The sequence below is a fragment of the Choloepus didactylus genome, chromosome 15 (assembly GCF_015220235.1).
Source record: "Choloepus didactylus isolate mChoDid1 chromosome 15, mChoDid1.pri, whole genome shotgun sequence".
Lineage (NCBI taxonomy): Eukaryota > Metazoa > Chordata > Mammalia > Pilosa > Megalonychidae > Choloepus > Choloepus didactylus.
The window spans coordinates 43917890-43933946 of NC_051321.1; the positions used below are offsets into that span (position 1 = coordinate 43917890).

The 16057-nt window shown below is 34.4% G+C and overlaps 1 protein-coding gene across 4 annotated transcripts in view; it reads left to right on the forward strand.

Annotated features, from left to right (window-relative positions):
• TBC1D12 (TBC1 domain family member 12) overlaps positions 1-16057 on the forward strand; it is a 205416-nt gene that overhangs the window by 87570 nt on the left and 101789 nt on the right. For 2 of the 4 annotated variants that reach the window (XM_037804426.1, XM_037804425.1), the window contains exons 2-3: positions 12542-12665; positions 15416-15452. Coding sequence is in view for 1 of the 4 variants with exons in the window: in XM_037804424.1 (XP_037660352.1) it covers positions 12542-12665 (124 nt within the window). In the remaining 3 variants the exon portion in view is untranslated. The remainder of the gene's footprint in view (positions 1-12541; positions 12666-15415; positions 15453-16057) is intronic. The other 2 variants (XM_037804427.1, XM_037804424.1) reach the window with 1 other exon arrangement.

Below are 16057 nucleotides of genomic sequence, written 5' to 3' on the forward strand. Positions count from 1 at the left end.
GTATTGGAAAGCATAGCTCTAGAGGATTCATATTTTCTTTTCTTTGGAGCCCAAGGGTGCCGACAGCCAAAGACCGCTTTGTCCCTTTCCAGTTTTTCAGCTTTATATGGGAGACTCAAGCAGAGATTCCTCACTGACCACTGATCTAGGGCTTAATGCTGATGTTGACATTTGCCTTTAGGGCAACCTATCCTTTTGCATTTGTTTACATGTGAGTACTGAAATTATAGGTCTTTTTTTCCCCTGTAATTGACTTCTGTGAGCCTAGAAATGTGATAAAAAAAAAAGTAGTTTTATGCAATTTCTAGTTAGCTTGTAGTGGGAGAACCCTCAGAATATCTTAGCCAGCTTTGTTGCCAAAACCTGCAGATCATTTTACATGTTTTTTGCCCCTTGTTTAATGGTGAATTGGGAATGTCCAAAAATAGTATATATCATATTTGCAGATGCCCCAAAGCTGGAGTGCTTATTTAATATTATAAGTGATACTTAAATTTTAGAATGATCCTAATAGATTGGAATGGTGAACTGGATTTGAGTTCAAAACTCAATTTCACTGTTTAAAGATGTGGAAGATCTAGCATAGGAACATTTTATATGAAATGTGTCCAAGAGTTGTTTTCAGGCTTGGTAAGGTTCAAATTGCTTAAAAGAAAAAGAAAATAAAAAAAAAAGAAAATAAAAAAACAATTACTTTTAGTTTACATTACTAGAAGTTAAGTAACTTGACCTGTTCTACTGATAAGACCATATCTAGAAGTATTGTTCAGTTTTGGAAGAGGAAGGTGATCAGGATGGTGTATCGTTGAGGAGAGGTTGAAGGAAACCAAGAACAATTATGGGGAAGTGGGAATCAGTATCAAATATTTGCAGATTTCTCCTATATCAAGAGGAAGTCCTACTCTCTTTTGTATCAGAGAGCATCATTAGGAACAAATTGAGAAGCTCAGCATAAGAAATAACTTTAAGGCATTCACAGTAGATCAGGAATATATTTTTTCCTGGCCTTGGTGTTCCTTATCAGAAGAAGTGCTTAGGCAGAAGCTAGATGATCCTTTTTTGGAAGTGTTATAGAGAAGATTTAGATTTAATGAATTCTGATGATCTTTCCAATTTTATCACACACACCCCCAACCCATTCTATACAATTCTGATTTGGAGATAACATACATTCTGATCCAAGTATTGTGAAAATATTTTGGATTCTTCCATAAGTTTTAAGTTTCAGATAATTATTTAAAACCTTTTTTCCCCTCAGCACTTTTTTTTAAATTCAATTTTATTGAGACGTATTCACATACCATGCAGTCATACAAAGCGTACAATCAGTTGTTCACCATACCATTATATAGTTGTGCGTTCATCACCCAAATTAATTTTTGAACATTTTCATTACCACACACACAAAAATAATAAGAATAAAAATGAAAATGAAAAAGAACAATTAAAGTGAAAAAGAACACTGGGTGCTTTTTTTTTTTTTGCCCCCGTTTTTCTACTCATCCATCCATACACTGGACAAAGGGGAGTGTGATCCACATGGCTTTCCCAATCACACTGTCACCCTTCATAAGCTATATTGTTATACAATCTTCTTCAAGATTCAAGGGTTCTGGGTTGTAGTTTGATAGTTTCAGGTATTTACTGCTAGCTATTCCAATTCCTTAGAACCTAAAAAGGGTTATCAATATTGTGCATAAGAGTCCCCACCAGAGTGACCTCTCAGCTCCTTTTGGAATCTCTCAGCCACTGAAACTTATTTCATTTCACATCCCCCTTTTGGTCACAAAGATGTTCTCCATCCCACGATGCCAGGTCTAGATTCTCCCCGAGAGTCATATTCCACGTTACCAGGGAGATTTACACCCCTGGGTGTCAGATCCCACCTAGCGCATGATTTCACCTTTTAAATTGGCTTAGCTAGAGAGAGAGGGCCACATCTGAACAACAAAGAGGCATTCAGGAGGAGACACTTAGGCACAATTATAAGCAGGCCTAGCCTCTCCTTTTCCCCTCAGCACTTGTTATTAAGATATTTTAAACACTTAATTTTTTTACTTGTGATTTATGAATATTGCTCTGTGAGACTTGTGTAAAATTAGTGTATTTCTGATTCAGCATGCTTTAATTTCATATATAATTTTTAGCTTTTCAATTATAGAAAATTTAGAATCTTTAATTTTTTTCTTTTGTCATATTTACATTTTTAAACTTTTAAAATTTTCAGTTGGATTTTGGCTGTAATAGATATGCCATTTAATTAACAGGGATTCAAAGGGTTTATACAATTATTCTATTGGGGCAAAATTTAAAAATATATCAGTGTGGTTCCAGTCAGGAGATAGAAACCACACAGTGGTTTAACAGGGTAAGTTTAGTATAAAGAAATACAAACTATGGCAAAAGAGTAATATAAGATATAAGGAAACTCTGTATGGTACCCTAGATTTGATGGAGTGTATTCTTGGGGCTCCTTCCCCAAGGTTTAGGTTCAGACTTCATTTAAGAGGGTGTAGTTCATCTCACCAGGTAGCAGAGAAATCTGTTAGTTTGTCCAGGCTGGAGGTGGTCTGTGGTTGCTGAGCAAGCAGGAAGCAACCCTCTTGAGTGCAGCTGGGGAGTAGGCCCCAGTTGGTGATGTGGGCTTGCAGAGGAGGTAGGAACCTCTGGACTATAAGCATACTGTGAAAGTCCTGCAGGTGTGCAGCTCAGCAGTTAATATTTGGGTTCAGGCAGGCTACATGGAGGCCTGCAGGAGTATGGCTCCATTGGAGAAGCCTTTGGGGTGCAGGCAGGTCACATGGGGTCTTTCAGAGGGTACGTGGCTTCTTGGGAACCTTCCGGGTAGGCTGCATGAGGCTTGCAGAGGGAATTGGCACAAGTACTGGCATGAAGCATTGGGTATAGTGGTTTCCATGTCTAGAGGGCTGTGGGAAGGCTGTCTACAGACCAAGGCTGCAAGTTTACCAGGGAACTACACATTCTGGGCACATGGGTTGAGCAAAGTTCCACCAGATGTCCTCATACCCACACCGTTGACCCCCTCGGTAGCAGTTGCAAACCGCAGGAGAGTCCCGTCCTCCTGCAATGTCCCTCCAGTGCCTTCTACTAAGAAAGCTTAATATTGTGCTCATTTTAAAGGAGAAGTGTTTAAAGGGCTTCCATCTGTTATTACAGAGCATATATTGAAGGATGAATTTGAAGCTAAGAGGCATTAAATTTATAAATGACAAGCAAGATATCAAACATGGTTTAATAATAGGTCAGCCTTTGAAGCTTGAAATTACATTCCTGGTCCTCAGCATATGTATTATTGGAAACCTACTACTTGGAGATTTTATGAAGTAGAGAATTAAATTGCTGTGTATGGTCTCTAAGATGAGACCTCCAAAGTGCTTTAAATAGAAATTACTCTATGTTGTCATCTATGTCATTTCCATTGCATACCCAAGGAAATGAGAGTGTTTCTTTTCTTTATTATAGGTTATCCCACATTCTTCTCTTAGATCTGTCTTTTGAAGGAGTCCATCAATATCCTTCTGAAACACAGTCTTAACATTATGCATTAAAAACTTAATTCAGGCACTACCTCACCACTGCATATCTCCGATCTTGCTGAAAATGCTTTGCTAGCGCTCAAGCAGCTTGTAAGATGTCTGAAATGTCCATGCTGTCCGAGTTATATGAAGAGAGCAGTGACCTGCAGATGGATGTGATTCCTGGCGAGAGTGACCTTCTGCAGATGGAGAATAGAAGAGAATAGGGCAGTGATTGCACAGTTGGAAGAAAAGGAAAAAGGATCTGTGGACTGTTGAAATCTCTTTTCCATAATGTCCTGAAACACCTATGCCTTTGACTTTGTTATTGATCCAGATTATTTTCCTTGCATTGGGGAAGATCTTACCTACCTGCTTCACAGTAAGGAATGGTTTTGCAAGAATAAATCATGACCAAGACAAACTGCCAACAAAGAGCCCACTGATGTTAACTGTGTATTGAGGAAAAAAAAATAAGTAAAATGTCCATCTTAGGACACAAGATGTCTTTGAGTTATTTGGACTGGAAGCCTATTGAGAAAACTTTGAAAATTCAAACTTTATATTCAAGCTATAGTTATCAAAGGCTAAATTATTTGTGTAAGATAGAATTTTCAGTATCCCAACAGGATGAACAAACCCCTCAAAAATGTATATCACATATGCTATATCTTAAAATGTGTTTCCAAGAGCATCTGAAATTCTGTTTGTACATGTATCTTGATAGTTTATAAAGCTACTATGATCTGTAATTCCAAAGAATTCATTGTCATGACCATTTAAAAAATTAAGACCAATTAAAAATTAAGATTCCCTTAATAATGTTTCAGATTAAACACTAAATGTATGTGAAAATACAAAGAAAAGAAACTATTTCTAACATCCTTATATATTAGGGAAATTTTCTGTTTTGCTCCCTCTCTATTTTGCATGTAACTTGCCAAGCAAAAGATTAGTTGAACTTCATATTATGAGAACTGTTAGTGAAAATTTGTTGGTAAAAGGAAAGCTGTACATCTTGAATTACCAAAAAAAAAAGACTTTATGAACAATTTTGCCATCAGTCTTTAAAGGTGGTTTTAAACGTGCCCAAAAATCCACTTCAGTATCTGTTTCCCTCTTCTCTTCCTCTAATTAAAACTTATTATTCATTATGCACCAGCATTTGATATTATAAAATTTCTTGTTCTGCAAAAAAAGAAAAACTAATTCAGAAAATGTTTTGGAGAGTGAAAGTACAAAAGAATGAATGGAGTAAAAAATCAGAAGATTCTGAAATGGATCTCAGGGATATGAAGCGTACAACATGAAGTGCACAAATGTAAGAATCGTTGGTGTTCCAGAAGGGGAAGAGAAGGGTAAAGGTCTATGAAGAGTATTCAGAGACATTGTTGGGGAAAACTTCCCAGCCCTTCTAAATGACATAAATATGCAAATCGTAGACACTCAACAAACTCTAAACAGAATAAATCCAAATAAACCTACTCTGAGACATATGCTGATCAGATTGTCAAATGCTGAAGAGAAGGAGCAAGTTCTGAAAGCAGCAAGAGAGAGGCAATTCACCACATATGAGGAAAACAACATAAGACTAAGTAGTGACTACTCAAAGGCCACCAAGGAAGCGAGAAGGCAGTGGTATAACATATTTAAAATGCTGAAAGAGAAAAATTACCAACCAAGAATTCTTTATCCTGCAAAGCTGTCCTTCAGATTTGAGGGAGAGCTTAAAATCTTCACAAACAAACAAATGCTGAGAGAATTTGCTAACAAGAGACCTGCCCTACAAGAGATACTAAAGGGAACCCTACCAGCAGAGAAAAAAAGGAGAGAGGGGTATGGAGAAGGGCTCAGAACTAAAGAGTTCTAGTAAGGGTACGTTAAAGGAAATAGAGAGAGGCGAAAAATATGTATATGTGACAAATAAAAACCAAAGGATATGATGGCTGATTCAAGAAATGTCTTCACAGTAATAACATTGAATGTGAATGGATTAAACTCCCCAATTAAAGGATATAGATTGGCAGAGTGGATTAAAAAATATGAACCATCAATATGTTTCTTATAAGAGACTCATCTTAGACCCAGAGACACAAAGAAATTGAAAGTGAAAGGATGAAAAAAAATCTTCCATGCAAGCTACAGCCAAAAGAAAGCAGGAGTAGCAATAGTAATCTCAGATAAAATAGACCTTAAGTGCAAGGATGTTATAAGAGACAAAGAAAGTCACTATATACTAATAAAAGGGACAATTCAACAAGAAGAAATAACAATCATAAATGTCTATGCACCCAATCATGGCGCACCAAAGTACGAGACAAACATTGACAAAACTGAAGGAAGCAAGATGTTTCCACAATAATTGTAGGAGACTTCAATATGTCACTCTCTCCTGTAGATGGATCAACCAGAGGACCTATAAGGAAATTGAAAACCTAAACAATGTGATAAATGAATTTGAATTAACAGACATATAGAGAGCATTACATCCCAGGATACATATTCTTCTCTAGTGCTCATGGAACTTTTTCCAGAATAGATCATATGCTGGGCCATGCATAAAACAAGCTTCAATAAATTTAAAAAGATTGAAATTATTCAAAGCACTTTCTCTGATCACAATGGAATACAATTAGAAGTCAATAACCATCAGAGATTTAGAACATTCAGAGATATTTGGAGTTAAACAACACACTCCTAAACAATTAGTGGATTAAAGAAGAAATAGCAAGAGAAATTGCTAAATATCTAGAGACAAATGAAAATGAGAGCACAACATATCAAAACTTATGGGATGCAGCAAAGGCGATATTGAGGGGGAAATTTATAGCTCCAAATGCATACATTAAAAAGGAAGAAAGAGCTAAAATCAAAGAACTAATGGAACAACTGAAGATGCTACAAAATGAACAGGAAAATAATCCTAAACCAAGTAGAAGAAAAGAAATGACAAGGATTAAAGCAGAAATAAATGAAATAGAGGACAAAGCAAAACAAAACAAAAGAGAGAATAAATAAAACCAAAAGTTGGTTCTTTGACAAGATCAACAAGATTGACAAGCCCCTAGCTGTACTGACAAAATAAAAGAGAGAGAAGACCCAAATAAACAAAATAATGAATGAGAGAGGCACAATACTGCGGATCCCAAAGAAATTTAAAAAATTATAGGAGGATACTATGAACAACTGTATACCAACAAACTAAATAATGTAGAGGAAATGGACAATTTCCTAGAAACACATGAACAACCTAGACTGACCAGAGAAGAAATAGAAGACGTCAACCAACCAGTCACAAGCACAGAGATCCCATCAGTCATCAAAAAGCTCCCCACAAATAAATGCCCAGGGCCAGATGGCTTCACATGGGAATTCTACCAAACTTTCCAAAAAAGAACTGACATCAGTCTTACTTAAACTCTTTCAAAACATTGAAGAAAATGGAATACTACCTAACTCATTGTATGAAGCTAACATCACTCTAATACCAAAACCAAGTAAAGATGCTACAACAAAGGAAAACTACAGGCCAATCTCCCAATTGAATATAGATGCAAAAATTCTCAACAAAATACTTGCAAATCAAATCCAAAGACACATTAAAAAAATCATATACATGACCAGGTGGGGTTCATTCCAGGCATGCGAGGATGGTTCAACATAAGAAAATCAAGCAGTGTAATACAACACATTAACAAATCAAAAAGGAGGAATCAAATGGTCATCTCAATAGATACTGAAAAAGCATTCGACAAAATCCAGCATGCTTTTTTGATATAAACACTTCAAAAGGTAGGAATTGAAGGAAACTTCCTCAATATGATAAAGGGCATATATGAAAAACCCACAGCCAGCATAGTACTCAATGGTGAGAGACTGAAAGCCTTCCCTCTGAGGTCAGGAATGAGACAAGGATGCCCACTGTCACCACTGTTATTCAACCTTGTGCTAGAAGTGCTAGCCAGAGCAATCCGGCAAGACAAAGAAATAAAAGGCATCCAAATTGGAAAGGAAGGAGTAAAATTGTCATTATTCGCAGTTGATATGATCTTATATCTGGAAAACCCTGAGTCAATTTGACTACACAGCTACTTGAGCTAATAAACAAATTTAGCAAAGTAGCAGGATACAAGATTAACGCACATAAATCAGTAATGTTCCTGTACACCGGAAATGACCTAACTGAAGAGACTCTTGAGAAAAAGATTCCATACTCAATAGCAACTAAAAAATTCAAGTACCTAGAAATAAACTTAACCAAGGATGTAAAAGACCTATACATAAAAAACTACATAACTTTACTAAAAGAATTAGAAGGGGACCTAAAAAGATGGAAAAATATTCCGTGTTCATAGATAGGAAGGCTTAATGTCATTAAGATGTCAATTCTACTCAAACTCGTCTACAGATTCAATACAATTCTAATCAAAATTCCAGCTACCTACTTCACAGACCTTGAAAAGCTAGTTATCAAATTTATTTGGAAGGGAAAGATCCCTCAAATTGCTAAAAACATTCTGAAAAAGAAAAACTAAGCGGGAGGATTTATACTCCCTGACTGTGAAGCTTATTATAAAGCCACAGTAGTCAAAACAGCATGGTCCTGGCACAAAGATAGACATATTGATCAATGGAATTGAATTGAGAATTCGGAAATAGACCCCCAGATCTATGGTTGACTGATCTTTGATAAGGCTCCCAAATCCACTGTACTGGGACATAGCAGTCTATTCAACAAATGGGGCTGGGAGAGCTGGGTAGCCATATCCAAAAGAATGAAAGAGGACCCCTGCCTCGCACCCTATGCAAAAATTAACTCAAGATGGATTAAAGACCTCAGTGTAAGAGACAGCACCATAAAACTCCAAGAAGATAATGTAGGGAAACATCTTCAAGACCTTGTATTAGGAGGTCACTTCTTAGACCTTATACCCAAGTACAAGCAACGAAAGAAAAAATAGATGAATGGGAACTCCTTAAACTTAAAAGATTGTTTACCTCAAAGGAATTTGTCAAAAAGGTGAAGAGACAGCCAATGCAATGGGAAAAAGTATTTGGAAACCATGTATCTGCCAAAAGACTGATACCTTACATATATGAAGAAATCCTACAACTCGGTGACAGTAGTAGAGACTGCCCAATTATAAAATGTGCAAAAGATATGAAAAGACAGTTCTCTGAAGAGGAAATACAAATGGCCAAAAAACACACACAAAAATGTTCATCTTCACTAGCTGTTAGGGAAATGCAAATTAAGACCACAATGAGATATCATCTCACACCAATTAGATGGGCTGCCATTAAACAAACAGGAAACTACAAATGTTGGAGAGGATGCGGAGAAATTGGGACTCTTATTCATTGTTGGTGGGACTGTATAATGGTACAGCCACTCTGTAAGACTGTCAGGCAGTTCTTGAGAAAACTTGATATAGAGTTTCCCTTCAATCCAGCAATTTCACTTCTCAGTATGTACCCAGAAGATCTGAAAGCAGTGACATGAACAGATATCTGCACACCAGTATTCATAGCAGCATTATTCACAATTGCCAAGAGATGGAAACAATCCAAATGTCCTTCAACAGATGAGTAGATAAACAATATGTGATATATACACACAGTGGAATACTACGCAGCAGTAAGAAGGAACGAGGTCGTGAAACATGACAACATGGATGAACCTTGACGAGACAATGCTGAGTGAAATAAGCCAGGCACAAAAAGAAAGATATTGTACGTTACCGCTAATGTGAACTCTGTGAAAAAATGTAAAATAAATGGTTTATATTGTAGAATGTAGGGGACCTAGCAATAGACAGCAAATAGTGAAGGGGGAACGATAATCTAATAAAAACAGATAAGTTATGGAAGGTAAACTTAATGTATGGGAATGCTCAGGAACAACTATGGTTTTTTATTTTTGGGGGGTATGGTAGAAACAAGTTGGTAGCAATGTAGTTATTTTGGGTTAATTGTTTTTCTTATTCCTTTGGTTATAATTTGTTTATTTTCTTGGGGTAAGGTAGGAACATGTTGGAAGCAGTTTAGTTATTTTAGATTATTTGTTTTTCTTATTCCTTTGTTCAGTTATGGTTTGTTAATTTTCTTAGGGTATGGTAGGAACATGTTGGAAGCAATGTAGTTATTTTAGGTTATTTGTTTTTCCTTATTTGTTTTGGTTTTGTTTGAAAAGTTCTTTTATTGTTTGGTTTTTAGTTTTTGATAAAGTTAAAAAAAACAATGAATGAGTATTAAGTAAATAAGTAAATGAACAATGATGGGGAGGGGAATGGAATATTTTGGATGTTCTTTTTTATTTTAATTTATTTTATTTTTTGGAGTAATGAAAATGTTCAAAGATTGAGTGTGGTGATGAATGCACAACTATGTGATGATACTGTGAACAACTGTATACACTTTGGAGGATTATGTGTTATATGAATATATCTCAATAGAATTGCATTTAAAAAACCTTAATTCCTCATTTTCACTATACTGTACCATTCATGCTTTTATTTTTGTTTACTAAAGAAAAATTACAGTATTAATGTAAAAGTCAACATACAGTACTATTCATATCATATAACATGGTTCAGTGTTTCACAAATTTTTTTTTTTTTTTTTTGCATCACAGATTATGTATGATAGGAATTATCCCAAAAAGGGCTGTATGATCAAAGAATTTTGGAAAATGCTGGGTTAAAAAAAGTTATATACTTTTGATTGTTTTTTTCTGTAGGATGTCTGTGTTACTTTAACTGAATTTCTAAGAGAAGACTGTATTATGCTGAGTTTCTTCAGCTTTTATGACTAGAGAATGCATGGTTAATTTGGACTATCTGATGGGATTAGTGTCATGAAGGACATGTTTAGGACATGCTGGCATAACCTATCCTGTAAGATCACTCAACAAAAATGAAAAATGATCCCAGTATTGCTTGTGTTTTCCCTTTCCATGTGCTCCTCTGTACCTCATCCACCTTTTTTCTTCCTTTTTAAGTTGCTACAATAATAACCTCTCTTGCCTCCCTTCCTCCACCCTGTTCTGCACCTTGCCTAAGAGTCTACTTCCAGAAATTTATATTTTTAATAGTAAATTTAATAGACTCTTTGCTGAAAAGCCCTTCAACTATACCCAGACTTAGATTCCTTAATCTTATTCTCAGTAATTTCATGGTCTGATATTCCTAGCCTGTTTTTCTGATCTTGTGTCCTACTTTTCCACTAAAAAAAAAATGTTTACTCACTTCCCCAAATCTTCTCCCCAATTTTCTGTATCTAAAACTCTATTCATCTTTTCCTTCTGGCTGAAATAACCTCTTTTTAATCCTATCCATTGAAAAAATATTTTATTTTTGTATATTAGAGTTCTCTAGGGAACAGAACTGTCAAGAAATATATATATATATATATATATATATATGAATATTTATATTGTGTAAGTATTATGAGATTTTAATAGGAATTGGCTATGTGACCATGAGGATGAGCAAGTCCAAATTCTGTAGGGCAAGCCTCAAGCTGGGAACTTTGAAGAAGGTTTTCAATGAATTCCCTAGAAGTTGGTTGGCTGAAGTAGAGATGGAAGTTTTCCCTTTTGACTGCTGAACTCATCACTTCTCCTTTTAAAACCTTCAACTGATTGGATGAGACTCTTCTCATTGTTGATGGCAGTCTGTTCAGTTGATTGTAGATGTAATCAGCAATAGATGCAAACAATTTACTGATGAAATATCCATGAAATACCATTAAATATCCTCACAGTAACAGTCAGGCCAGTGCTTACTTGACCAAATAACTGGACACCATAACCTGAACAAGTTGACATATGAAGTTAACCATGTTGTAACACGTGTATAACATAAACTTTGCCATTTTAACCATTTATAATTGTACTACAGTGGCATTATGTATAGTGTTGCTACCATCACCACCATCCTTTGCCAAAACTTTTTTCATCACCCCAAACAGAAACTCTGTACTCAAACAATAACTCCCTATTCCTCCTTTCCTCTAGCCCCTGATAACCTCTGATCTACTTTCTGTCTCTATGAATTTGCCTTTTCTAGATATTTCATATAAATGGAATCATACAATCTTTGTCCTTTTGTGTCTGTCTTATTTTACTTGGGATGATGCAGATAAACCTAGTTATTTAGGACTTCAAGTAACTTGCAATGATTTGTGACTGTATGTGCAAATTTAAAATTTTCTTCATGTCTGTGTATAACATAGCTTATAAGGAGGGTTGAAATTTAGTTTGATTCATCAGTACTCTTTCTAATTGATCAGAGGCTATGATGCTGTACTGACAGACACATGTTTTGAACATCATCCCTACACATATGTTCAAATAGGTACTTAATTTGGTAGGGTAGGACAAGGAACAAATAAGGTAAAATTTTATAGCCTTATGCAGATTTTTTGGTTTTTCAGTCAGAGATACTTGCTTCCTTGGTTATAGATTCACTTTTCCAATAAGGTTTGTAATATATAGGTCATCCCAGGAAAAAAATTGCATATATACGTATAATATTCTAGCAATGGAGTATCAGTAGATGCACTTTTATTACAGACCATAGTACATTCTTACTGAAAGTAATTATATGGTGTTTTTAAAAAATATTATATTATTTTTAGTCACCTCACTATTTTATATAGGTTCTCTAGCTTTTTTGTTCTCAAATTCTTGACTTTTATTGTACGTTCAATTCTGCTATACTTAGTAGCTGATTCAGAGAAAATATTTACATTTTGAGTTGTCAGCCTTCTTCCAATTTGTTTGTTAACCTCTTTAATATCTTTATGAATATAATACTTCTATATAAGCCAGGTATTCTTAATTGAGTCTTTTGTTAGTTTAATAATAGTAGTAGAAATAATAGAAATAATTTCATTTAAAAGTAGTTTGTTTTTGCCTTGGAATAAACATACTTTAAAAATTATTATTAAATAGCACCTTGGTTACAAAAAAACACAATTCATATAACTTTTCTGTGTTACAGAAACCTTTTTTCAAAAAGGACAAAGGAATTTAAATCAGTTGTCCATAGTGCTCCTGGTTGGAAATTATTTGGTAAAGTCCCTCCCAGAGAGAATCTTCAGAAAACTTCCAAAATCATTCAGCAGGTAAGTATTAATATAGCCATGTAGTTTGTCTTAGCTTTTCAAGTATTCTTTTCTCGAAAATTAACCGTATTCCATTATCATTCTAATTTTCTAGATGCAAATTTTGGAATCGTAGATATTTATAGTAACGTTCTTAAAAATTTTTTCAAAACAGACCACATTTATTTTTAATTATCTTTTATGCTTGTGAAAATTCTTTGATGTAATAAAACATTGATTTTTCTTTCCCAATTATTCCTTTAACAGCTTTTCTTCTTCTTTTTTCCACTTAACTAGTCACTCTCACTAGATACTTTGATTTCCATCTTAACATGGCGGCATTTGCGAAAGACTCAGATTTTATGAGTAGTAGTAATTGTGAACTGATAAAACAGTAAAAAACAAGAACTGAGTAAATTATGAGATCATGCTTGTTCCTTCATCACTTTTCTCGTGTTCTGTCTAAATCACTGACTTTGTGAGTGTTCTGTCTAAATCATTGACTTTGTGAGTGAGAAGGGTGGGTGCACAATCTATTTCTAGTAACTTGGGAGCCAGTTCTTCTAATGTCTGTATGAACATCTGTATCCTTGGGTTGTCAAGGATTTGAGTTCTTCTTTGACTTCTGAACTTGTGCTCCTCAGTATATATTAGGAGATTGGTAAGACTGGAAAGCAGTAAGACTGGATCAATTTGCTGTTTTTAAGTTCAGAGAAGTTGTTACTCAAAAGGAGGTATATATTTAATTGATTAAATCCTTAAAATCATTTATTGTAATTAATTTTATTTACAACTAATTAAAATATTGAATAGTTTTTATAATGCTGTGATTCTCAAACTGTGTGTCCAGGCATCATGGTGTGCTACAGCTCAAGGAAACCATAGAATATTTAAAATTTTGAAGTAAACACAGTGATACTCTATATACCATCCAGACTGTTTGAGGTAGTTCACAGTTTCAGCATGAGGTATCTCTACATTCTTTTCTATGGCATCATATCTTGGGAATCGGGGTTTTTCTGTGGTAGTTCTGATAAAAATAGATAACATGAAAAAATCAACATGGAACAGGAAATGGGGGTATTGGTATCCCATCTGATTTCAAAGTTTGAGAAATTGTACAGTGCCCAATAGGTATACATGTCTAATTAATAATTAATTGTGCTTATTTAAGAATGAAATAAAAGTGTCTTTCCTTTCAATTTATACATATTATTTTTTCAAATGGATACTGTTAGGACATAAATTGTTATTAAATTATTTGGACAAAACTAGTTATTAAATGGAATCATTAGGTATTTCTTTTGGTTTAGGGGGCACTGTGAAAAAATTACTGAAACACTAAAGGCACCGTTAACCAAGAAAGTTTGGGAACCTCTGCTATAGTGACATCTTAAATTTTAGCTCCTCTTTTTTGTAAAGTCTGAAAGTAACTTCTGTTTGCTAGAGTTTTTTCGGAAGAGCAAGTTCGCCCTCTAGAGGCAAATCAGTGGTCTTGCTGTTGAAGATTTGTACTACAGGTATTCTTGACTTGATGGTAGTTTTACCTTAAATGTGCATGTGCATACATTTTATATCTTTATGCAAACCAATATTCTGTGATATTTTTATACTGTAGGACTCTAAATTATCGGCTGGATAATTATGTTTACTGGAATGCTGTGTATGCTCCCTAATCTGCTTTTTTGTTTTGAAAAGCTAAGACCTCACATTCTCTCTCTTTATTAAAAATATTGTATTTGAAAATCTGATCAGTGATCAGGAAAAGGACAACTCATATTTGCATATTGGAGAACAAGTGGAGTTGAAATGGAGTTGCTGTCCCCTATAACCCCTTCTCTGGACCTTTACAGATAATGATTTCCCACAGCTATTTCTTTTAATTTCCAAGCTTTCAAGCTGTGTATAGAATGTATTTTTGTGCCTTATTCATTTATTCATGGTTCTGTTTGTTTTCTTGGAGGCGTAATGGATAGTCGTCGTCGTTCCTCTGACCCCTTTCTATCCTTAATTTATGTATATTTTTCACCATGTGATAGAACATTTTGCCTCTTCCTTTGTGCTTTCTCTACATTTACTCCTCATTTGTCTGACTTCACTGTCCTCTCCTGCACATGTCATTTTCAAAGTGGGCATGACTTTCTCCTTTTAGTTATGGTAAATTATAACTTTATATCTTTATTCTAATTTGAAAACATTTTTCACAGCCCTGCTTTCAAATTCTATAAAACATTATAAATATTAAAGTATATTTGAGATCTTTTCCCATGTTTCAATGGATGTTATATATTTGGAATCAGAAATAAAAAATGAAGACTCACTTTCCCTTCACATTTTTGGGCCTTTTAAAATTCATTTATAAACCCGTGGAAAATACATGTAATTATTTTCATGTATGTACATTTTTACATATATGCTGTTATATGTTTTTTCTGCAATGTATTTAAGAAGAAAATGTCAATATATATATTTGCCTTATTTAAGTTTACATGTTTTGCACCTACAGCCTTTCTGAGATACATGAACTTCATAAGTGAAAGATACCTGTAGGTTAAAGGTTTTTAAAAAATTTATTCCTTTTGGTAATTTTATTAAAGGTCTAATTATTCTAATGTTTTTTTGTATTTATCATAAAGAAACATGAGATTGTCATTTTAGGATGAAAAAGTCACATTGACACGAGTTTGACATTTAATTTGGCAGTCAGTTCCCAGATCACAAGGTATTCATATTTCTATTTTATGAGGATTATCACATGTGTTCTCTTGCAGGTATGAAATTCCTGCTTGTGGCCTTTTGAACCTGTTGGTGAGCCATGTTAAAAATCACATCTATTTATTATAAATATGATTTCAGTTATATTGTAGTCAGTTGACCTAGGTTTTTGTTTTTCTAAATTAATAGGCTAAAGTTGTAATGCAGCTAAATATTTTGTCTTTTGACCTCCAAACTGCAAGTGAGGGTGATATCAAATGAGTCGTGTTATATACAAATGTAGCATGATTTCCTACCAGATTGAATTTGCCCTGCTAATGTCAAATTGACCACCTTTTAGTAAGAAAGTGACTTTTTTCCTTCAGGGTACTGCTTTTATATTGGCATCTATGTTAAAATAAGATTGTAATACTTAGATCATGGTTCAAGTTTTTCATCAACAATCATAACATTTTTTGAATAAAGTTTTAGTTGAATGGTTGAATAATGTTCAGATAACTTTTGACAGGCAAGAAAAAAATTTTTAAAGGCACTAACTGATTTTGTAATTTTTAAGCACTTCAAATTATCTAAAAGTAGACTAGTTTTCTCTCCTTAATTAAGCTTTGTTTTTGAAATTTGGTACTGTAGGAATAATAATCTTGTGAAAAAGACCAGAGTACATGTGCTTTGTGAGCAGAAATCAAATATATAATACT